This window comes from Piliocolobus tephrosceles, chromosome 16 (genome assembly GCF_002776525.5).
Source record: "Piliocolobus tephrosceles isolate RC106 chromosome 16, ASM277652v3, whole genome shotgun sequence".
NCBI classification, from domain to species: domain Eukaryota; kingdom Metazoa; phylum Chordata; class Mammalia; order Primates; family Cercopithecidae; genus Piliocolobus; species Piliocolobus tephrosceles.
The window spans coordinates 50525288-50549394 of NC_045449.1; the positions used below are offsets into that span (position 1 = coordinate 50525288).

The 24107-nt window shown below is 47.0% G+C and overlaps 2 protein-coding genes across 3 annotated transcripts in view; both read right to left on the bottom strand.

The window, feature by feature from the left end:
- Positions 1-2213: 2213 nt before the first annotated feature.
- KLHL11 (kelch like family member 11) lies at positions 2214-13753 on the bottom strand. Its single transcript, XM_023204116.2, has 2 exons — positions 13077-13753; positions 2214-3990 (listed from the first exon to the last, which is right to left on the bottom strand). Exons 1-2 carry the CDS (start codon positions 13619-13621, stop codon positions 2409-2411), a joined length of 2127 nt encoding a protein of 708 aa, XP_023059884.1. The 5' UTR covers positions 13622-13753; the 3' UTR covers positions 2214-2408.
- A 2414-nt stretch (positions 13754-16167) lies between these two features.
- The window catches only part of ACLY (ATP citrate lyase), a 54669-nt gene continuing 46729 nt past the window's right edge, over positions 16168-24107 (bottom strand). For both annotated transcript variants that reach the window (XM_023204115.1, XM_023204114.1), the window contains 6 exons: positions 22178-22328; positions 21835-21978; positions 19010-19123; positions 18576-18658; positions 18244-18320; positions 16168-17140 (listed from right to left, as the gene is read on the bottom strand). In XM_023204115.1, coding sequence (XP_023059883.1) covers positions 17046-17140; positions 18244-18320; positions 18576-18658; positions 19010-19123; positions 21835-21978; positions 22178-22328 — 664 coding nt within the window. In that variant the 3' untranslated portion in view covers positions 16168-17045. The remainder of the gene's footprint in view (positions 17141-18243; positions 18321-18575; positions 18659-19009; positions 19124-21834; positions 21979-22177; positions 22329-24107) is intronic.

Here is a 24107-nt window from a genome sequence, read left to right on the forward strand (position 1 = left end):
GTGGCTCGTTGGGAGGCCAAGGTGGGAGGGTTGCTTGAGGAAAGGATCTTGAGACCAGCCTGGCCAATAAGGTGAGACCTCATATCTTAAAAAAACAAAACAAAACAACAACAAAAACAAGAAAACCACATTGTAAACTGTTAGGAATCCTTTATACTAACTGAGCATTAAGAGTCAATTTGAGGGCCAGGCATGGTGGCTCACGCCTGTAATCCCAGCGCTTTGGGAGGCTGAGGTGGGAGGATCACGAGGTCAGGAGTTCGAAACCAGCCTAACCAACATGGTGAGACCCCATCTCTATTAAAAATACAAAGATTAGCTAGGCGTGGTGGCACATGCCCGCATTCCCAGCTACTCAGGAGGCTGAAGCAGGAGAATCGCATGAGCCTGGGAGGTGGAGGTTGCAGTGAGCTGAGATTGCGCCACTCCAGCCTGAGTGACAAAGTGAGACTCTGTTTCAAAAAAAAGAAACAGAAGTTAATTTGAGGCCAGGCATGATGGATCACACCTGTAATCCCGGCACCTTGGGAGGCTGACATGGGTGGATCTCCTGAGCCCAGGAGTTGGAAACCAGCCTCGGTAACACAGCGAAACCCTGTCTCTACCAAAAATACAAAAAAACATTAGCTGGGCATGGTGGCGCATGCCTGTAGTCCCAGCTACTCAGTAGGCTGAGATGGGAGGATAGCTTGTGTCCAGGAGGTGGAGGTTGTAGTGAGCCAAGATCATACCACTGCAGTCCAACCTAGGTGACAAAGTGAGACCCCATCCCCCCACCCCCCCAAAAAAAGAGTCAACTTGAGTGCTAACTTTTATAAAGCTCAGGAGACATAAATTAGAACAATGTGTAAAACTAAATAAAAAATAGCTTCAGTGATCTTTTTAATTTTTTTTCAGACACCGCGTTTCTGTCACCCAGGGTAGTGGGGCATGATCACGGCTCACTTCACCCTCAACCTCCCCGGGCTCTGCTGATCCTCCTACCTTGGCCTCAAGTGGGAAGGACTACAGGCACGTGCCAGCTACCACACTCAGCTAATTTTTGTACTTTTTGTAGAGACAGGGTCTTGCTATGTTTCCCAGGCTGGTCTTGAACTCTTGGGCTCAAAATCTGCCCACCTCAGCCTCCCACAAATTGCTGGGATTACAGTCATGAGCCACCATGCCCAGCCCATAAACCTTTAAAAGCCAAAATTATGTACCCAAATTTGGTATCCTAGGCTCAGGCAAAGTTTAAAAGTGTAGGGCAACTGGATAAAATATAACAATCAGAAATAATAAGGCTTCTCTTCAGCAACATTTCTCTAAATTATGACTTCCTTCCCATTTTGACAAAAAAAAAAAAAAAAGTTTCTTGTAGAAAGGAATAATGGGTTGGGCGCGGTGGCTCACGCCTGTAATTCCAGGCACCACTGCACTCCAGCCTGGGCAACAAGAGCAAGCCTCTGCCTAAAAAAAAAAAAAAAAAAAAAAAGAAAGGAATAATGATTCTATATAATATGCATTAGAGCAAAACTTAAAATGGAAGGCATTGAGTGTCGATTGTCATAGGCATTATTTACACTCATTAACATATCCTCAAGTAATCCTGCAACTCCTGAAAAAAATGTTTAAAATTTTAAATGCCTTTGATTTCTCAGTCTACACTAATACTTTTCTTCTTACAGAAACAAAATTCACACATGTAACTTGCTCTGTATTTAGTCAATTAGCTAAAGATCTATACTTTTGCCAACTACCCTCAGCTCAGATTGAAGGCTTAGTCTAAACAGCTGCTAATGAAAAATATTCAAAAAAATGCATGAGCCAATCAAAAATTTCTCATCAGTCACATCTTCTAGGAATGAAAGTGGCACTTCTAGATAGACATAAGAAAATATCAATGCAAACATTCTCAAATTATCTTGCTGAAATATTGAGTGTTTTCATCCAAGTTTCAGTCTCACTATTGCACATGCCTCCTGCAGATGAGGGCTCAATGCAGAAGTCAGATCTTGCCAAAACCAATCATTTCATAAAAAATCAAAAAGAATATCAAAGTAAATGTGCAAATAAAATTGGTGCTTAACGCATGTTCAAAACATAAGTCCCCAAGACAAAGGAGTTATAACTCAATTGGCAGGAAAACACTTAAGCAACTACACCTGATTTTCCCACTTGTCCTTAGTAAGATCTTACTTAGCTAGCACAAACAAACAAACCAAAGACAAAAATTGCAAGCTAACAAAATGACCATGTATTGAACTGAGTCTCCCATTCTTTAGTTTTTAACTATATTTCCTTTATATGGGGTAATAATCAGTTCATGTAGAAAATAAGTTATCGACATACTTTTTCAAGTAACAGCCTGGATATCTTCAGCTTCACGAAACGGGTATAACAGTTTTAATTGGCACATTTGAGAGAACCTAGCATTCTATCTGAGAGCTTGGCACTCGCCGCATGTTCAGGGCGTGACGATGTATCTCTTGCATCTGTCTGATGCGGTCCTTCTGCCACATCAGGTTTTGAGGCATAGGATATCTCTGTGTGCCATGCAAGTACCGGTATGGGATCCTCACGTGACAAGCAGTGGCTCTACAACGAGGTTGTGGCATAGGAGGAAGAAGCATCCACCTCTTCCTCTCAGCACAGTATCGGTAGGCTTCTTTCCGATACTGTTTATCAATATCATCACTGTTTTTCCAGCCTCCTATAATGAAGACATCATCTTTGTAATAGCAAATGGCTGCTCCTTCGATGCTTAGGACTTCTGGAGGCAAGCTTTCAAGGATCTCATCAGACACTTGGCTGGCAATTTTTCTTACGGCTTCTTCGTTTTCTAAACAATAACTCTTGGGACAACATGATGCTGTCTGATAAAAGTTTGAATTGACCACAGACATTTGGAAAAAGCAGTAATTGTCAATAAGGGGCAAAGATTCCACATCTTGCCACTGTCGAGTCTCTGTATCATAGCAAGTAATTACAGCCTTTAATCCATCTTCAGTGTCCCGGTCTACAGGAGTGCGGGCAGCAATGTATACAAACCGGTCTTCAATGGCTAGTGCTTTGACATCTCGAAGAATCTTTGGTGCCGATTCCAAGTTGTGCCATTTATCAAGCTCAGGATTATAAACAGTCACATCTTTAAAACCAGGACTAAAGTTGCCATGTCCTCCAATGCTATAGAGCTTCCCTTTGACTTCTGTTAGTCCAAAAGAATGCTTTCTTGTCATCAGACTACAAACATGTTCCCAAGTATTCAAATTTGGGTTATACCTTTCAACAGTTTTAGCAAACCCTGGCTCCATTGATCCAGCAACATACACGTAGGATTCTGTTACTGCAACAGCATGTCCATCGAGGTGATTATGAATATGTGGCAGGTTTACCCATCTGTCCTCATCAACAAAATATCCCACACATTCACTTAAATAGTCCCCTCCTTCTGACACACCTCCAATAACCATGATCACATCCATGTTTTGCCCATAACGAGGCAATAGTGAGACATGAGAAGTGGGGTGCTGGCATGTGCCCGACTGTATATTCTCAGCTCTCAGAGCATGTCTCTCCACTGCGTCAGCCACCAACTTGACACAAACTTCATTATTGGCTACCAGCCTCTCTGGTTTGACATGTCGAGTAAGGTAGGTAGGTTTCATCTGGGACAACCTGAGCAATTTAAAAAGTTCTTCAAAGTATCTCTCTCTCTCTTCAGCATTTCTCTGAACCCATTTCAAAACGGTTTCAAAGAGAACCTCTTCAGAATCAACTGTAATTTCCAAATCTGAAAGCCAGTCTCTAATGAGATGGAAAGGTAACGTATAAAATTCTTCATCCTGAATCACTTTGTGGAAATTTCTCCGTATCATATCAGCAGCCTTCAGAGCAAGTTGGCTCAGGGTGTACATGTGGGCTAAGCTATGAATTGCCACACAATTTGAGAGATGAAGTTTTTTCTTGAGAAATTCTCCACAAAATTCTTTTAAACGAATGAGTAGGAACCTAAAATCAAGAAAAAGAGAAAAGATTAATTTTTCAAATGTGCATATTTTATGTGATTACTTTTTTGGTTTTTCAGACAGGGTCTCACTCTGCCACCCAAGCTGGAGTGTAGTGGTGTGATCTCGGCTCACTACAACCTCTACCTCCTGGGTTCCAGCAATTCTCCTGCCTCAGCTTCCTGAGTTGCTGGGGTGTGCCACCACGTCCAGCTAATTTTTATATTTTTAGTAGAGACAAGGTTTCACCATATTGGCCAGGCTGGTCTCGAACTCCTGACCTCAAAATGATCTGCCTGCCTTGGCCTCCCAAAGTGCTGGGATTACAGGTGTGAGCCACTGTGCCTGGCTGTGGCCTACATTAAAAAAAAAAAAAAAAAAAAAACAAATATTATTTTTTTGTAGAGACAGGGTCTCCCTATATTGTCTACACTGGTCTTGAACTCCTTGCTTTAAGCAATCCTCCTGCTTCTGCTTCCCAAAGTGTTTGGGATTACAGGTGTGAGCCACCACACCCAGCGTATGGTCACATTTTGAGAGCATCTAAATTATACATATTGAAATAGTTAGCTTAATCTCACTTTACACACAAAGTCTGAAAAAAACAAAAAACAAAACAAAAAAAAAAACAAACAAAAAACCACCACCAAATTAGAAAATATTGTGCTGGAAAAGTATGTTTAAAAGCACAGACAGGCTAGGCGCAGGGGCTCACATCTATAATCCTAGCACTTTGGGAAGCTGAGGATCGCTTGAGCCAGGAGTTCAAGACCAGCCTGGGAAACATGGCAAAACCAAGTCTCTTAAAAAAAAGGCACATGGCCGGGCACGGTGGCTCACACCTGTAATCCCAGGACTTTGGGAGGCTGAGGCAGGCAGATCACTTGAGGTCAGGAGTTTGAGACCAGGCTGGCCAACAACATGGTGAAACCCTGTCTCTAATAAAAATACAAAAATTAGCTGGGCATGGTGGGGAGCACTGTAATCCCAGCTACTTGGGAGGCTGAGGCAGGAGAATCACTTGAATCCGGGAGGCAGAGGTTGTACGGCGCTGAGATTGCGCCACTGCACTCCAGTTGGGTGACAGAGCAAGACTCTGTCTCAAAACAAACAAACAAACAAACAAACAAACAAAAACAAAAAAAACACATATAGAGCTGGGCATGGAGATGCGTGCCTGTAGTCTCAGCTACTCAGGAGGCTTAGGCAAGAGGATTGGCTGAGGTCAGGAGTTCAAGGCTGCAGTAAGCTATAATCGTGCCTATGAATAGCCACTGCACTCCAGCCTGGGCAACACAGAAGACTGTCTCTTAAAAAAAAGCATATATAGGCCAGGTGCAGTGCTTCACACCTGTAATCTCAGCACTCTGGGAGGCCAAGGCAGGCAGATCATGAGGTCAGGAGTTCGAAACCAGCCTGGCCAACATGGTGAAACTTCGTCTCTACTAAAAATACAAAAAAATTAGCTGGGAGTGGTGGCAGGCGACTGTAATCCTAGCAACTCCAGAGGCTGAGGCAGGAGAATGGCTTGAACTTGGGAGGCAGCGGTTGCAGTGAGCCGAGATCGTGCTACTGTACTCCAGTCTAGGCAATACAGCGAGACTCTGTCTCAAGAAAAAATAAATAAATAAAAGCATATATAAAAATCTTATTTATACATAAAATATAAAGTATTATTTATATTATATAGTTTATATAATTACATATCATATATGTGAAACACATACATACACACACACATATACATGTATAAAAACACAAAATAGAGTTTTTATTTTAAGAGATAGAGTTTCACTATGCTGCAGTGGCTATTCACAGGTGCGATCACAGTGCGCTACAGCCCCAAACTCCTGGGCTCAAGCAATCCTTCTGCCTCAGCTTCCAGAGTAGCAGGGACTACAGGCACAAGCCACTGTGTCCGGCTGGAGGTTTTTCCTTTTTTTTTTTGAGACAGAGTTTCGCTCTTGTTGCCCAAGCTGGAGTGCAATGGCATGATCTTGGCTCACTGCAACCTCTGCCTCCTGGGTTCAAGTGATACTCCTGCCTCAATCTCCTGAGTAGCTAGGATTACAGGCGCATGCCACCACGTCTGGCTAATTTCTTGTACTTTCAGTAGAAACGGGGTTTCACCATGTTTGCCAGGCTGGTCTCAAACTCCTTACCTCAGGTGATCCACCTGCCTCGCCTTCCCAAAGTGCTGGGGTTACAGGCCTGAGCCACCACGCCCAGCCACACACTTTATTTTCACTTTAATTTGTCCTTGGCAAAGGCAAATCCCTATCCAAATTTGTCTTTGCCATCGTTCCCTAATTCCTTGCTAGTCACCAGCCTCTCTCTCTCTCTCTCTCTTTTTTTTTTGAGAAAGATCAGATTCTCACCGTTACCCAGGCTGGAGTGCAGTGGTGCAATCATGGCTCACTGCAGCCTCGACCTCCTGGGCTCAAGTGATTCTCCCACCTTAACTTCCCAAGTTGCTGGGACTACAGGAACACGCCACCACACCCAGATATATATATATATATATTTCTCCCCCCGAGATGGAGTTTCGCTCCTACTGCCCAGGCTAGAGTGCAATGGCGCAATCTTGGCTCACTGCAACCTCTGCCTCCTGGGTTCAAGCGATTCTCCTGCCTCAGTCTCCCTAGTAGCTAGGATTATAGGCACCTGTCACCACGTCCAGCTAATTTTTTGTATTTTTAGAGACAGGGTTTCATCATGTTCACCAGGCTGGTCTCGAACTCTTGACCTCAGGTGATCCACCCATCTCGGCCTCCAAAGTGCTGAGATTACAGGCATGAGTCACCGCGCCTGGCCACCCAGATAATTTTTTTTGGTGTATTTTTTTTGTAGAGACAAGGTTTTGCCATGTTAGCCAGACTGGTCTCAAACTCCTGAGCTCAAGCAATCTGCCTACCTTAGTGCTGAGATTACAGGTGTGAGCCACCAGGCCCAGCCCACCAGTCTCTTCTTAAATGAAACAGGGTCTCAGTGAAGGGACTTTATGGTATAAAGAAACAGCCAGGCAGGAACTTCTCGGGGGTCTGTTCGGTCAGATATCAGAAGGAAGCCCCCCCTCCCCGACCCCTTACTCAGATCTAGGCTTTCTGCTAGAGGTTTTATTTTATTTTAAAATTTTTCTCCAAGATCACAGATTCAAGTTGCCCTGAATATATACTCCCTGTGTCGGAGACAGTTTTTAATCTCATCACCAGAGCTTTTTCTTTGGGCAGCCAGAGGGGATGGGGTACTGAGATTTGTCCTGAACTGGATTTCCATCAAAGCAGGGATACAAAGCAAACTTAAACACCTGAAGAAGCAGAAAACAAAACAAAAACACAACAAAAAAACATGTGTAGGGTTGGGCGCAGTGGTTCAGGCTGGGTGCAGTGGCTCAGGCCTGTAATCCCAACACTTTGGGAGACCGAGGCAGGAGGATCATTTGAGGTCAGGAGTTTGAGACCAGCCTGGCTAACATGGTGAAACCTTGTCACTACTAAAACTACAAAAAGTAGGCCAGGCGTGGTGGCTCACGCCTGTAATCCCAGCATTTTGGGAGGCCGAGGTGGGTGGATCACCTGAGATCAGGAGTTTGAGACCAGCCTGGCCAACATGATGAAATCCCGTCTCTACTAAAAATACAAAAAATTAGCTGGGCATGGTTGGCGGGTGCCTATAATCCTGGCTACTAGGGAGGCTGAGGCAGGAGACTCGCTTAAACTCAGGAGGTGGAGATTGCAGTAAGCCGAGATCACGCCACTGCACTCCAGTGACAGAATAAGACGCTATCTCAAAACAAAAAACAAACAAAAATTAGCTGGACGTGGTGGTGTGCGTCTGTTATCCCAGCTACTCAGGAGCCTGAGGCACAAGAATTGCCTGAACCTGGGGGCAGAGGCTGCAGTGAGCTGAGATCATGCCACACTGTACTCCATCCCGGGTGACACAGTAAGACTCGGCTCCAAACAAAACAAAACGTGTAGGTTAAAAAACAAAGGAAAGTGATTTGGATGTAGTTGACTAAATATTGTCTGCTCACCTAAATCCATTTAAAGTTTAATTAAAAAAAAAAAACCATAATCGTTTCAGACAAATTCATAAATCTGGCAGCAATCAGCCTGAGGATAGCCAATTTGAGACCACTGCTTTAAAAAGACTAAGTCCCCAGAACGGAGAAGAACCTTAAACAAGAATCACTTCATTGGTTCAGGCCTCTCCCAATTCAGTAATCATTTATTATTAGTGACTGTGCTTAGTAACTGTCTTAACTATGATATGAAAATGAATAAGGCAGGCTCCCTCCACCCTTTTAAGAGAACATATCATTTTAGAGATAAAGCGAAGACAAAGTAGAGTGGTAAGGGATATAGTGGCTCCCAGACATGTCTGGGTGCCAGTGTCACCTGATTCCTGGGCTCCTAGTCTTAGCAGGCACTCCAGGTAATTCGGAGACAAATTCCTGTAGGTGTCTCGAAAAAATGCTCTATGAAAATAGCTGTCATACACTAGGCATCTGTCATGTGAGGGGCATTGTGCACATCCTATTATTATGTTTCTGATCCTTACAAGTGTCCAGTGAGGCAGGCATGATCATCAACAGACATATGTATTTAGGGGTTGGTGGGCGGGGGAGGGTCCTGCCTCAGAGTTGATGGGAAGATTAAATGTGATGGTTGCAGAGCACTTTGAACAGTGCCTGACAAAAGTTATTGGCTTAGCTGCTGATAGTTGGAGAGAAGTTAAGAGTTTTTAGTAAAAATGCCTGGAGTATCCTCTCCTCTCCTCTAACTCCCCAATAGAGCAGGGGCAAATCTGACAAACTCAAGATGATATGACAGAATCAAACATAGCTTTGAGTGAGTGCAATGACCCTTTTCTACCCATTTTCATGCGTAGAAATGTCTCCCTCAGAGGTATGCCCATCCCACTCCACCTTCTCATTGATGACCCAGCCTCTTGAGAAAACAGAGACAATCAAGCAGGAACTTCATCTTCCCACCACCCAATCCACCAGCAGTTGTACCCTAAACTTTGCAGTCCAACCGTTCCAATTTTAATATGGATTCTACACTGAAGAATAACCAGAATATTTCGCCCCAAAATATACTTATTTGACATATTCAGAGGGGCTGAAACCACAGGAATAGCTTTGAAGAGCTGTCTTTTGTGGGGGAGATTTACATCTGCAAAGAAAATCCACATTAATGAGGTAAACAGCAAGGAAAACAGGGATGCAAATAGGCTTTCTCTGAGGCCCCCCTCACTCAGATCGAGGAAAGATGCACTCAGGAAAAACTAAGGAGGCGAAGGTCTGACACTTTAAAGATCTGACAGAAACTTTTCCCACAGGCTACATCCAGTTTTTCTGACAGCTGCTGCCCGTGAGGTTTCACCAGCATAACAGGACAGCCTGTGCTTGCCAAGCTTTCTCCTCTCCTGGCTCTCCCATTACCTGTCTTGATGCATTCCAAACCCCTATTCTTTCTATAACCACAGAATAGTATAAAAACTTCAGTCACCCTTAGAGTTTTCATATTTTGTATGACTCTCGAGCACAAATGTGCCTGTAATAATCTGCTATGGTTTTCTCTGCCCTATATAACCTGTCTTTTATTATAAGAATGTCAGCTGTGGCCAGGCACGGTGGCTCACGCCTGTAATCCCAACACTTTGGGATGCCAAGGCGGGCAGATCACGAGGTCAGGAGTTCGAGACCAGCCTGGCCAACACAGTGAAACCCCATTTCTACTGAAAATACAAAATTAGCCGGGCGTGGTGGCAGATGCCTGTAATCCCAGCTACTTGGGAGAGGCTGAGGCAGGAGAATCGCTTGAACCCAGGAGGCAGAGGTTGCAGTGAGCTGAGATTGCACCATTGCACTACAGCCTGGGAAACAAAGAGACTGTCTCCAAAAAAAAAAAAAAAAAAGAATGTCAGCTGTGACCCCTTTATGAAGGGGAGGAAAGGGATCATCCCTCTTCCACTCCAACAGTTCCCTTCTTGGTTGCAAGGACTTTACTCCTGCAATTATTTTCCCCTGCTCCTATAACACCAATTACTCATCTTCTACTGAATTATTTTCAGCAGCACACAGACATGCTCCAGTATCTCTTACCTTGGTGGGACTGTCCCCCAAAACATTTACACATGTGTACCATTTTTCTGATCCTCTTTATAAAGCAAGGCTTAAGTAGCTCTTGTCAATGGCATCTCTGACCTGCAACCATCACTTATGGGTTGACAGAGGTGACACGATTGGCTGCTCCCTCCTTGATATCTTTCCTTTCTACGTTTCCATGAGATCAATCTCCTCTTTAAGATTCTATTTTTTTTTTTTTTTTTTTTTTGAGACCAAGTCTCACTCTGTCGCCCAGGCTGGGATGCAGTGGCGCCATCTCAGCTCACTGCAACCTCCACCTCCTGGGTTCAAGCAATTCTCCTGCCTCAGCCTCCAGAGTAGTTGGGATTACAGGCACCTGCCACCACACCCTGCTAATTTTTGTATTTTTCTGAGATGGAGTCTCGCTCTGTTGCCCAGGCTGGAGTGCAGTGGCATGATCTCGGCTCACTGCAATCTCCACCTCCTGGGTTCACACCATTCTCCTGCCTCAGCCTCCTGAGTAGCTGGGACTACAGACTCCCATCACCACACCAGGCTAATTTTTCTTTCCTTTTTTTTTTAGTAGAGTCGGGGTTTCACCATGTTAGCCAGGATGGTCTCGATCTCCTGACCTCGTGATCTGCCTGCCTCGGCCTCCCAAAGTACTGGGATTACAGGCGTAAGCCACCGCGCCCAGTCTAACTTTTGTATTTTTAGTAGAGATGGGGTTTCATCATGTTGGTCAGGCTGGTTTCGAACTCCTGACCTCAAGTGATCCATTTGCCTTGGCCTCCCAAAGTGCTGGGATAACAGGCGTGAGCCACCTCGCCCAGCCGGCTATTTTACATTCTAGAGAACCCTGGGGCTCAGTCTTGCCTACCCTCTCCCTGCTACTCCTTTTCTATGTATACTCCCTAAGTAATACCATTCAGTCCCAAGGCTTTTAGCTACCATTTATATGCTCATTTTCCCCAATCTGTATCTCTAGCTCCCAGGGATCTCCTTAACCAAATCCAAAAACTGCTCTTACTCCCAAACCTGCTCTTCTGCAATCTTCCACATCTTTATAATTCCATCCTTCCTATTGCTTGGGTCAAAAAGGTTAGCAGTCTTTTCCCGTATACCCCACATCAAATCATCAGCAAATTCATCTCATCTACCTTCAAAATATATCTGGAACCAGAGCACTTCTCATCACCTTTACTTCTCCCCCCTCAATCGAAGCCTCCACCACCACTGCCACAACCTCCTACACTAGTCTCTCTGCGTCTGCCCTTGGTGCCCCCTCCTCCCCAATGCCACATCCTTTGTTCTTTTTTTTTTGAGACAGTCTCGCTCTGTCAGCCAGACTGAAGTGCAGTGGCGCAATCTCGGCTTACTGCAACCTCAGCCTCCCACCTCCCAGTCTCAAGCGATTCTTGTGCCTCAGCCTCCCCTACAACTGGGATTACAGGCATGCCACCATGCCCGGCTAATTTTTGTATGTTTAGCAGAGACAGGGGTTTCACCATGTTGGCCAGGCAGGTCTCGAACTCCTTACCTCAAGCATCTACCCACCTTGGCCTCTCAAAGTGATGAGATTATAGGCATGGACCTCAAGCATCTACCCACCTCAGCCTCTCAAAGTGATGAGATTATAGGCATGGGCCACCGGGCCTGGCCGCCACATCCTTTTTTCAACACAGCACTATTCATCAAATCAGACTGCATCATTCCTCTACCCCAAACCTTCCCATTTCAATCAGAGTCAAAGCTCATGTCCTTCCACAGACCATCAAGGCCCTATGGGATCTGGATCCATGCCCATTACCATCCTGAGGCTTCTCCTGTTCCTCTCACCCTGCATCCCTTTGATACAGCCACACTGGCTCCCCGCTGTTCTCTAACATACAGACAAGCTCCACCTCAGAGCCTCTGTACTTGTGTCCCCTACCTGACACAGTCTACCTTATCTCCTTTGGTTCTTAGCAAAACGTCTTCTTCATGGGGCATTCTCCATCCACGCAATTTGACAAACACTGCCTCTCCCCCAGCACTTTCTATGTACTCCCCCCATGCTTTATTTTTCATCAGTGATAACAATCATCCAACAGGCTACATACACTTAACAATCATCCAACAGGATATACATTTTACTTATTTACCGTCTATCTACCAACGTAAGTGCGATAAGGAAAAGGACTTTTGTCTGTTTTGATCACTGCTGAAACCCTAGCACCTTAGAATCCCGCATCTGAGCTGATGCGTAATCGGCGCTCAACAGGCATTTTTGTTAAGGAATCTGTAAAATGATAATTGCCAAAACAAATGCCTCTCCATCTCTATAAACGGTATTACCTGCCTTCTAACCAGTCTCTGGAGCATTCCTGCTCCCTACAATCCGTTTACCACAGTGGCAGAATAATATTAAAATATTTAAATCAGATCATTTATTTACCCAGCTTCCTATCACACTCAGTGAAATTCAAGCTCCTTATTCAAACGCATCTCACGCATTCTTCTCCCCTTCATCCACCAGATCCAGCCTCACTAGACTGTATTTTAATTCTCTTCTCTAAGCCAAACTGGATCCTGCCTGAGGGCCTTTGCGCTGTCTGGAATATTCATTCCCCATCTTTGTACGGTCAGTTATTTTTTGACATTCAGAGGTCGGTCTAAACGTCACCTCCTCAGAAAGGTCTTTATTCAATCCCTAGCCTTTCACTCCTTTTGAACGTCAGCACAACACTTACCACATACTGACTTTCCTTTCCATCACTTTTGTCCCACCACCTAGTATCTGAGCTCCTTGGGCGCGAGGCGCGACCTGACGGTGCATCCTCCTCGCCCACCGCGGTTGGCTGCCCCCCCAGCAGGCGCTCAGAGAGTGTGAACCCAATGCGTTCACTCAGGACTCGCGAGCTGCCGTGGCAGGCACTGCCTTCCCCTCCGCCGGCGAGCATCTCCCCCTCTCCGCGCCCGCTGCCGTCCATGCTCCCGCCCCCCTCGCCTACCTGTCGGCCAACTCCAGCACCTCGTGCACGCTGCCCGTGCTGACGCGGATGCGCCCGGTGTACATGTACTCGATAACGGCTTCCACAGTGTCGGGTTCGGGCCCCGGCTCGGAGCTCCACTTGCGCATCTCCACCCGTCCCGAGCGGGACTCGGAAAACTGGCCCGAGAGCAGGGGCGTGAAGTACTCGGTGGCGGCAGCCAGTACCGAGCGGTGGGCCCGGAACTCGCGGCCTCCAGCCCCGCCGAAGCACAGGGTAATGTCGCAGAAGAGGCCCTGGCGTCGCTGCTCGTTCTGCCGCCAGGACAGCTCTGAACAGTGAGAGCTGCACTCGAAATCCTCGGCTTCTGGGCCCGGATCGCCCCCGCTCGCCTCCATTGCAGAGATCCCTGGCCCAGGCCCGAAGTCCACCGTGCCGCTGCCTCGGACCTCGGCGGCCAGGCCTGCCGAGCCGGCAGCGGCCGTCTCCATGCTCTCCATCTCCAGCACCTGAAGAGATGCAGCCGCGGCCGCCGCCGCCGCCGCCGCCACAGCCGCAGCCGCCATCTTGACGCTGCCGCGCCCGGCCTCCGCAGCCTAGGAACTATGCGGCCGTTTGGTGGGACACAGAGGGATTCTGGGATTAAATAGTGCGCGCGGGGCGGAGCCGGGTAGCCCGAGGGCCGCGCATGCGCCGCCTCGCCTCCAGCAGCCCTGCCTGCCTTGGTGAGGTTCGGCTCTAACTGTTTGCCTGGTTGGGACGACTTCGCCCCAGGCCTCCCCACGAGGACGTCGGTGCGAGGATGGCTGGCTCCTTTTCCTTAGTGGGTAGCATGCTCTCTGCAGTAATTTTGTCGAGTAAAAGCCACCTAGAGAATCACCTGTTGTTAAAGCCTTGGGTGGCAATACAGGATTTTTATAAGATCTAGCCTCAGCTAGGTGGATGAGGGATGAATGAGTTACTTGTTATCCTTTTTGTTGTTGTTTTGTTTTGTTTGTTTGTTTTTGAGACCGAGTCTCTGTCGCCCAGGATGGAGTGCAGTGGCGTGCTGCCCGGGTTCAAGCGATTCTCGTGCCTCAGCCTCCCGAGTAGCTGGGACTGCAGGCGCCTGCCACCACACCCAGTTAATTTTTTGTATTTTTAATAGAGACTGGGTTTCACCGTGTTAGTCAGGATGGTCTCTATCTCCTGACCTCATTACAGGCGTGAGCCACCGCGCCCGGCCACCTAATTTATTTTCTTTTATTTATTTATTTTGAGACGGAGTCTTGCCCTGTCTCCCAGGCTGGAGTGCAGTGCCGCCATCACGGCTCACTGCAAGCTCCGCCTCCTGCGTTCACGCCATTCTCCTGCCTCAGCCTCTCTGAGTAGCTGGGACTACGGGCGCCTGCCACCACGCCCGGCTAATTTTTTGTATATTTAGTAGAGACGGGGTTTCACCGTGTTAGCCAGGATAGTCTCGATCTCCTGACCTCGTGATCTGCCCGCCTTGGCCTTCCAAAGTGCTGGGATTACAGACGTGAACCGCCGCGTCCGGCCCCCTATTTTAATTTCTAAACACGGGAATATTGCCTAATTTGTAAGCTCACGGTGAGGGTTCAATGAGATGATACTGAAGCCAAGCGTTCTGCATAGTGCTTTGGTTCATAGCCAATGATCAGTATATACTTGTTGAAAAGATCAATTTAAAAGGCACTTTTGGGCCGGGCGCGGTGGCTCACGCCTATAATCCCAACACTTTGGGAGCCCGAGGGGGACGGACCATCTGAGCCCAGGAGTTCCAGACTAGCCTGGACAACATGGCGAAATCCCGTCTCTAATAAAAATTCGAAAATTAGCTGGGAACGGTGGCGGGCGCCTGTAACCCTGGTGCTTTGGGAGGCCGAGGCGGGCGGATCACTTGAGGTCAGCAGTTGGAGACCAGCCTGGCCAACGTGGTGAAATCCCATCTCTACTTAAAAATACAAAAATTAGCTGGGTGTGGTGGTGGGCACCTGTAATCCTAGCTACTCGGGAGGCTGAGGCAGGGAGGATAGCTTGAACCCGGGAGGCGGAGGTTGCAGTGAGCAGAGATCGAGCCACTGTACTCCAGCCTGGGCGACAGAGATCCTGTCTCAAAAATAAACCGGGTGAGGTGACTCACACCTGTAATCCCAGCACTTTGGGAGGCCGAGGCAGGTGGATCACGCACAAGGTCAGGAGTTTGAGACCAGCCTGACCAATATGGTGAAACCCCATCTCTACTAAAAATACAAAAATTAGGTGGGTGTGGTGGCACGTGCTTGTAATCCCAGCTACTCTGGAGGCTGAGGCAGGAGAATTGCTTGAACCTGGGAGGCAGAGGTTGCAGTGAGCCGAGATCGTGCCACTGTACTCCAGCTTGGCAACAGAGGGAGACTCCATCTCAAAAATAGAAATAAATAAGTAAATAAATGTCACTTGGGGATTTTAGACAAGGGAGTGGCTCAATTCAATGGGTTTAAAAAATTCACTAGTGGCTGTGTGGAGAATGCAGTGTAGGTGACAAAGGGGGAAATAGCCAACCAGACGTGGACAGATAAGAGTGAAAGTTGAAGGGTCAATCAACAAGACTTGGCAACTGGAGAGGGTAGAGGAAAGGGTGGCTTCCAAGCTTTTGGCCCGAGTACCTGGGTAGCGCTTTGGTTACCATTCACTCAGGGAGGGGTATAGATTTAGGGGAGGAAATAAGTGGGCTTTGGAGGTTCTTGATGCTAGTGTTTTATTTTTTGAAAACGTAGATGAGAACTTTTAAAACCACATATACTGAAAGTATCAGTACAGTTCAGGCCAGGCACAGTGGCTCATGCCTGTAACAGCACTTTGGGAGGCCAAGGAGGATGGACTGCTTGAGTCCACAAAAAATACAAAAGTTAGCCTAGGGTGGTGGTGTGCTCCTGTAGTCCTAGCTACTTGGGAGGCTGAAGTGGGAGGATTGCTTGAGCCCAGGAGATGGAGGCTGCAGTGAGCTGTGATGGTGACACGGTACTTCAGCCCTGGGGCAACAGAGTGAGACCCTGTCTGGAAAAGAGTATAGTTAGAAAGGAATACAGATCAAAGGATGTAGATGCCAGGAGCCAGCAGTATGCCTTCATTGTTACTATATAGTTTATTTAAACCAGACTATGATAATACAGAGAAGAGACTGAGGTGGCAGCTGCCCAGAATCTTTGTGGATTACAGATGAAAAGAAGTTAGGAGACCTTGGATCCACACTTCAGTTACAGACAGACAAGTCAGCTGCATAAACACAGAGAACATAAGACACAAGACATTTCACAGCTTTTTGCATTTCCATTTTAAATGTATGTTACAGCTTTACATATTAAGTTACTACTCCACATATTTTGTGACAATGGCTAAGGATGCAATGGTCCCATCCCCCTGACATAAGCAGACTCTGGTCTGCAACACAAAACATTTCAGTGGGATACCAAACAAGTCCTTAACACATAACATACAAAAAGATCTTTAAAAATCAGATTAATACAATGTTCTTCATGTTATATAAGGAAGAAGAGAAGTTAAAAAAAAAAAAAAGAGACATTGGGGTGCTTTAAATGTATAGTATCTTGAGGCCTTAAATGTTTCATTGCCTTCCTCCAAGGGAGAAAAAAATGTTTAACTAATGGAAAAAGAAAGCAACATCCTAACGCCCTATAATGAGGAAGAACCCCATCCTGACAGTACTTAGATGCTTCCATATAATAAATACAGCAGGTAGCAGAGTAAAGTCACAAGTATTGGCTTGGTTTTTATTTCTATGCTTATAAAAAAAAATATGAAGCTTCTTTGTGTGGACTGAAGGGGTGTTAGCTTGTGGATGTTGGTCTTCGGTGCCTGTACCCCAGTGGCTGTTTACATTCCAGGCCCCTGCTAAATAAAGCAGGCTCCACTGCCAGCTGTCTGTACACTTTTTCCTGGGGGAGGAGTTCTTGTCTTCAGTTTACTGCAGTAGGGTTCCTGGCTCTGTTACATGCTCATGTGTTCCGGAAGAACATATGAAATATCGTCCCATGGATGACGATACAGCCCCTGCTTCAGCCTCTTCTGATCAAGATAGTGTCCTAAAATGAAGCAAACACATCTTTTTTATTAGAGCTTCATAAGCCTGGTGAGAGGGAGAGGCTAAGGAAGGGAAATCTTTCTAACACACAAAAAAAGTACATACAAAGCAGTAGGAAGTTTAGTCCAAATCCATTCCATAAGGCAGACTTTGGACAAGAGAGCTGTTGGATCTGATTCTATTTTCCTTTAAATTAAAACAAAATTTTAAAGGGAAAAAACAAAAAATAATAAAAATAGGCTGGACGCGGTGGCTCACGCCTGTAATTCCAGCACTTTGGGAGGCCAAGGCGGGCAGATCACGAGGTTGGGAGATCCAGACCATCCTGGCTAACACGGGGAAACCCCGTCTCTACTAAAAATACAAAAAGTTAGCCGGGCGTGGTGGCACGCGTCTGTAGTCCCAGCTACTTGGGAGGCCACAGGAGAATTGCTTGAACTCGGGAGGCAGAGGTTGCAGTGAGCAGAGATCACACCACTGCACTCCAGCCTGGGCGAAGAGCAAGACTCAGTCTCAAAAAAAATAAAAAAAATTAATTCTATTTTCCTGGGCTAGCAATCATTTCTTTTTTTTTTTTGAGACAGAGTCTTTCTCTGTCACCCAGGCTGGAGTGCAGTGGCCAGATCTCAGCTCACTGCAGGCTCCGCCTCCTGGGTTTACGCCATTCTCCTGCCTCAGCCTCCCATGTAGCTGGGACTACAGGCGCCCGCCACCTCGCCCAGCTAGTTTTTTGTATTTTTTAGTAGAGACGGGGTTTCACCGGGTTAGCCAGGATGGTCTCGATCTCCTGACCTCGTGATCCGCCCATCTCGGCCTCCCAAAGTGCTGGGATTACAGGCTTGAGCCACCGCGCCCGGCTAGCAATCATTTCTAAGAACAAAGGAACAATGATAAAGATAAGGGGAAAAGTTAAAGTAAGAAAGAAAAGATTAAGAACAATGATTAAGAGGATATGACATTTCTTCTGTAGAAACTGAACCACAAAGAGAATTTAAAAAAAGGAAAAAAAAAAAGAAACTCAACCCCATGGGTAAGTGGTGTAGCTGAACCATGGGGGTTTAAAAAAAAAAAAAAAACACTTAAAACAATAACGAATGGACTCACCAATGAAGCCCATACTCCTTCCCAGCACAAAGATGCCATTGAGGGCTCCAATGTCAATGTATTCATCAGCTTCCTCCCTGCAACACACAATCAACTTGTAGTTTTAAAAGGCTCACGTGACTGCCCTTCTCCCCACAGACAGTACTACTACTGCCCAGGAATAAGAAGAAAAGGGGTGCTCTGGGTGGTAGGATTACAGGCAGTTTTTGTTTTCTTCTTTATACCTCTCCTTATTTTTCAAATATTCTATTCTGAGTATGTATTACTTTTATAGTTTGGAGGAAACAACAAAAATCAACAAACGTAACGAAGAAAACAGCTGCAGTCCTCACCGAGTAAAGGACCCACAGTTTCTAAGCATGTCCACGAATGCGACTCCGATGAGACCATCTACGTTCAGGATAAGATTTGGCTTCTGGGAAGGCAAAAAATTCAAAGCATTTATCATTATTTCTCATTTTTTCTTCATAATTTTCCACTGTTACTACTATTACTACGAATTGTGACCATCATTTAAAAACTTCTACCAGCCCCACTGGTTGACACTGTGTCTGACTCAGTTCAATTCCCAGCATCTAGCAACGTACCCAACACCTAGTTGACATTTAGTGCATGTCTGTTAAATTTAGTTATGAAACAAAAATAACATTTCCAGAAAACTAGGTTTGCTTTTAGCTGCATAATCAAAATGTAACCTGGCTCCTATTTCCTCCAATAAATTTGTCCAACGTAATATTAGGGAACTAGGAAGTTTTTCCTTTGTTACCTTCGAGGTGGTAATCTTCTCTACTTCCAGTGCATAATCGAGCAGAGGAGTGGCAGGGAAGTGCTGCCTGACGTAATCTTTGAGGATCTGCACTCGCATGTCTGGGTTGTTTATCTAGAAATGAACCCAACGTTACAGAGGAACACTCACACACTGCCGGGATGTGTTTGTTCATACTTGTATTACAGGTTGGTAGAACTGGACATATCCCAGAGGTGATTCAGGAACCTGACCCACGTGTACAATTCCATGTGGCACCAATTGTGCTAATGTCATGGGGCTAGCTTTTGAAGTCCTCTCATATCTCAATTGGGACACAAAACAACCTTGGTAGGTTCTCACTTTTAAGTTACAAAGAAGAAACTAAGCCCTGAGATGTTCAGGGAGCTGGCCAGGCCCTACAGTGTTAAGCAGCAGAGGTCTGAAAGTTAACCACTCTCCAACTCAGAGTCTTAGGTTCCAGCTTCCAGCCACGCCCCCACCAGCTCTGTGCCTACTCAAGCTGTGACAGAGTTCAACACTAAACAAACACGTGTTGAGTGTGGGGGGCAAAGTATTCCCAAAATTTTAGGAAAAACTATAGACCTGCCGTGAATGAAATTAATCACCTGTCAGTGGGGGAGGAAGATGATCTAGGGACACACCAAATCCCAATACCGAAGCAACTTCCGCCCTCAGCAAAGAGATAGCTGGGTCAGTACATCCTCTAGAAACCGAGGAGCTCAAAGAGTGAGTGAGTGAGTGTAGAGTGCAGGTCTAGCATTATCTTAGAAAGGCCCTTGCTGTAGATGGGCAAGGTGTTATATGGTCAGGAGCTGGGGCTGGCTGAGTAAAGTTCAGCAAGTCCTAGATGGAATGTCCCTCAGAGTCACCCACCTTCCTTCCCTGCTTGGTTCTGAGCTGGTCCTTGCTCATCAAGCAACCTCTGGGTATCTCACCTGAGATGGCCAAGTGTTTGGCTGCCTAGAAGGTGGTGTCCTGAATCACATGCATGATCTTCATATTAATACTCCCCACCTAGGCCAGTGGAGTGACCAAATACATGAGGTTTTTGGAGCTACAGAGCCAAGGAGCCCTGGGCAAAGGGATCTACTAAGGAGCTGTCCCCATATGGCCCTGAGCAGCTGCCAGTGACCTCATCTCTTGCTCTTTGATTTTTTTTTTTTTTTTTTTTGAGACGGAGGCCTGCTCTGTCACCCAGGCTGGAGTGCAGTGGCCGGATCTCAGCTCACTGCAAGCTCCGCCTCCCGGGTTTACGCCATTCTCCTGCCTCAGCCTCCCGAGTAGCTGGGACTACAGGCGCCCGCCACCTTGCCCGGCTAGTTTTTTGTATTTTTTAGTAGAGACAGGGTTTCACCGTGTTAGCCAGGATGGTCTCGATCTCCTGACCTGTGATCCCCCCGTCTCCGCCTCCCAAAGTGCTGGGATTACAGGCTTGAGCCACGACGCCCGGCTTGCTCTTCGATTTCTAACCACAGCACACTATGAGGACATACAGATGACTGGCCCTGTTAAGACTGTTTAAAATACTTACTGTCCTTTCCCACTGGTCTCTCCCAATCGGATATGCCTTGATACTATCACTCTTCCTGCCCCAGTAATGTCACAAATAACCACTTGACTTGTGGTGGCCAATGAAATGTGAGTGAAGGGGAATCATGTAAGGCTTTAAGAGCCTGCACGTGGTCCTGCCATTGCTGTTATCCTGCTGACGTGAGGACAGCACATCCCAGACAGGGGCTGTTCCTTCAGCACAGATGGCAGAGAACAGGCACAGCCAACCCTCAGTGGATGTAGTGTGAATGAGACATAAACCTTTGCTGTGGTAAGCCACTGAGATTTTTGGAGTTGTCTGTTACCGCAGCACAAGGTATTACCTAGCCTAAGGTGACCAATATGTCCCCTCAACCTGACCTTGGTCCTTTTACCCATAAGGTTCATTTGGGAAACCAAAGTTACCATGTTTTCCATCTCATTTCAGCTGCTATTTCCATACTGCAAGCGAACAACAGAAAAACTGTTAAGGGCAATCTGTATTATCAAATGGAAAAAATAGCTGCCTTTTTTTTTTTTTGAGACGGAGTCTCGCTCTGTCGCCCGGGCTGGAGTGCAGTGGCCGGATCTCAGCTCACTGCAAGCTCCGCCTCCCGGGTTTACGCCATTCTCCTGCCTCAGCCTCCCGAGTAGCTGGGACTACAGGCGCCCGCCACCTCGCCTGGCTAGTTTTTTGTATTTTTTAGTAGAGACGGGGTTTCACCATGTTAGCCAGGATGGTCTCGATCTCCTGACCTCATGATCCGCCCATCTCGGCCTCCCAAAGTGCTGGGATTACAGGCTTGAGCCACCACGCCCGGCCAATGGCTGCCTTGTATTTGGCATCTGTCAACACATCCAAAGCTTTGTATGTTGGGAGTTGAAAGCTTAGGTATTCTCCCAAATAAATTAATGTCCCCTATCACCACCCACCCGGCAGATCCATCCCACTTTGTTGTTGTTGTTGTTGTTTGAGATAGAATTTCGCTCTTGTTGCCCAGGCTGGAGTGCAATGGCATGATCTCGGCTCACCAAAACCTCCATTTCCCAGGTTCAAGCGATTCTCCTACCTCAGCCTCCTAAGTAGCTGGGATTACAGGCATGCACCACCATGCCTGGCTAATTTTTTTGAATTTTTGGTAGAGAAGGGGTTTCTTCATGTTGGTCAGGCTGGTCTCCAACTCCCAACCTCAGGTGATCCACTCGCCTTGGCCTCCCAAAGTGCTGGGATTACAGGCATGAGCCACTGCACCCGGCCTCTATCCTACTTTTTTAGGAGAGTAACAACTCACCGACTTCACTCGGTGACCAATGCCCATGATCAGTTTCCCTTCCTTCTTCATCTTGTTCACAAACTCCATGGGAATAATGCCACTGTCAAAGGCTTTACTGAACATCTTGGCTGCTGCATCCAAGGCACCCCCAAACCGATCCCCCTGCAGGAGAAACAAGTGCATGTTGCCTTGAGCTTTAAGAGTTTCCTTCAGCTGGGCAAACCAACCCAGTGTGTTCTGAATAGGCCTGAGCACTGGGTTTTACACTCAGGGGCTCCTTCTAGGGCCCTGCTGTGGCAAAGCAGCATGAGGCCAAGGCCCAGTGTCCCCACTGTTCACCTCCCAGGATGACAGTACTTACGATGGTGAGCAGCCCCGAGGTGAGGCTGGAGACCAGGTCTTTCCCAGCTCGCGCACAAATGATGGTGTTGTGGGCTCCAGAGACAGCTGGCCCATGATCAGCTGTTACCATCAGACACATCTCAATGAACTGGCAAGAGTACTTAGGCAACCTGGAAGCCGGGGGAATGAAAGCCAGGAGATGGTCGACAAGACCACGCTCGTACTTTCTCCCATCTCCCTAAACAAGTCATTCAAATCCAAGATGGGTAACTGCCAATCCAAGTCTAATACTACCACATAACTCTCAGGCAAAACCTCCTGATTCTTTAGACAGAGTCTCATTCTGTCGCCCAGGCTGGAGTGCAGTAGTACAATCTTGGCTCACTGCAACCTCCACCTCCTAGGTTCAAGCAATTTGCCTGCCTCAACCTCCCAAGAAGCTGGGACTACAGGTACGCACCACCATGCCAGTATAATTTTGGTATTTTTAGTAGAGACGAGATTTTGCTATGTTGGACAGGCTGTTCTTGAACTCCTGGCCTCAAGTGATCTGCCCACCTTGGCCTCCCAAAGTGCTGGGATTACATACAGGCATGAGCCACCGTGCCCGGCCCCAAATACTGTTTGTAAAATAGAGTTTCAAACCAGAGTTTTTTTTTTTTTTTTTTTTTTTTTGAGACAGAGTCTTTCTCTGTCACCCAGGCTGGAGTGCAGTGGCCGGATCTCAGCTCACTGCAAGCTCCACCTCCCGGGTTTACGCCATTCTCCTGCCTCAGCCTCCCAAGTAGCTGGGACTACAGGCGCCCGCCACCTCGCCCAGCTAGTTTTTTGTATTTTTTAGTAGAGATGGGGTTTCACCATGTTAGCCAGGATGGTCTCGATCTCCTGACCTCGTGATCCGCCCGTCTTGGCCTCCCAAAGTGCTGGGATTACAGGCTTGAGCCACCGTGCCCGGCCAAAACCAGAGTTTTAAATCTATTTTTTGGTCAGTGATTTTCAGCATGAGTTGCCTGCACCAGGATTTGACCTGTATTTGTGGCTATGCTCCATGTGCCAGACAGACGGGGTGAGAACCCTGTCCCTTCACAGTGTAAGAGGCCCCATGCCTGGTTCCTGTAGTATTCAACCTCCCAACTAAGAATCAGGAACAAAGTATGGAGAGGTGGGAGGCAGGAGCAGACAGAAAGAGACCTGCTCAGGTGTCATAACCCATGAACTTTTCCCAGAAAGAGTCCAAAGCAGGACCAAGACCCATCTCTCTGCAGGTGAGGGCATGACACAACCGAAGACATTGATCTGGCCTTCTGCCCGGCACCACCTTAAGCCAGGCCTCTGTGAATCACATACTCACTGGCTCCCCTGCCCAGCCATCAGTCCCACGGGAGGGCTAAGATTGGGAGTTGCAGAGAAAACCAATTTTTTGTAACATTCAAGCTCATGGGAGAAACAAATTTGCAAAGTGAACATAACATAAGGTGCTTTATTTTTTTTTTTTTTTGAGACGGAGTCTCGCTCTGTCGCCCAGGCTGGAGTGCAGTGGCCGGATCTCAGCTCACTGCAAGCTCCGCCTCCCGGGTTTACGCCATTCTCCTGCCTCAGCCTCCCGAGTAGCTGGGACTACAGGCGACCACCACCTCGCCCGGCTAGTTTTTTGTATTTTTTAGTAGAGACGGGGTTTCACCGTGTTAGCCAGGATGGTCTCGATCTCCTGACCTCGTGATCCGCCCGTCTCGGCCTCCCAAAGTGCTGGGATTACAGGCTTGAGCCACCGCGCCCGGCCTCTTTTCTTTTTTTTTGAGATGGAGTATTTTTGCTCTTGTTGCTCAGGCTGGAGTGCAATGGCGCGATCTTGGTTCACTGCAACCTCCACCTCCTAGGTTCAAGTGATTCTCCTGCCTCAGTCTCCTTGAGTAGCTGGGATTACAGGCATGCACCACCATGCCCAGCTA

Coding starts and splice junctions, on each gene's coding strand:
- KLHL11 (XM_023204116.2), bottom strand. CDS start 13,621: ATGGCGGCTGCGGCTGTGGCGGCGGCGGCGGCGGCGGCCGCGGCTGCA. Junction 3,991..13,076: donor GTGCTGGAGTTGGCCGACAG/GTAGGCGAGGGG, acceptor TCTTGATTTTAG/GTTCCTACTCATTCGTTTAA.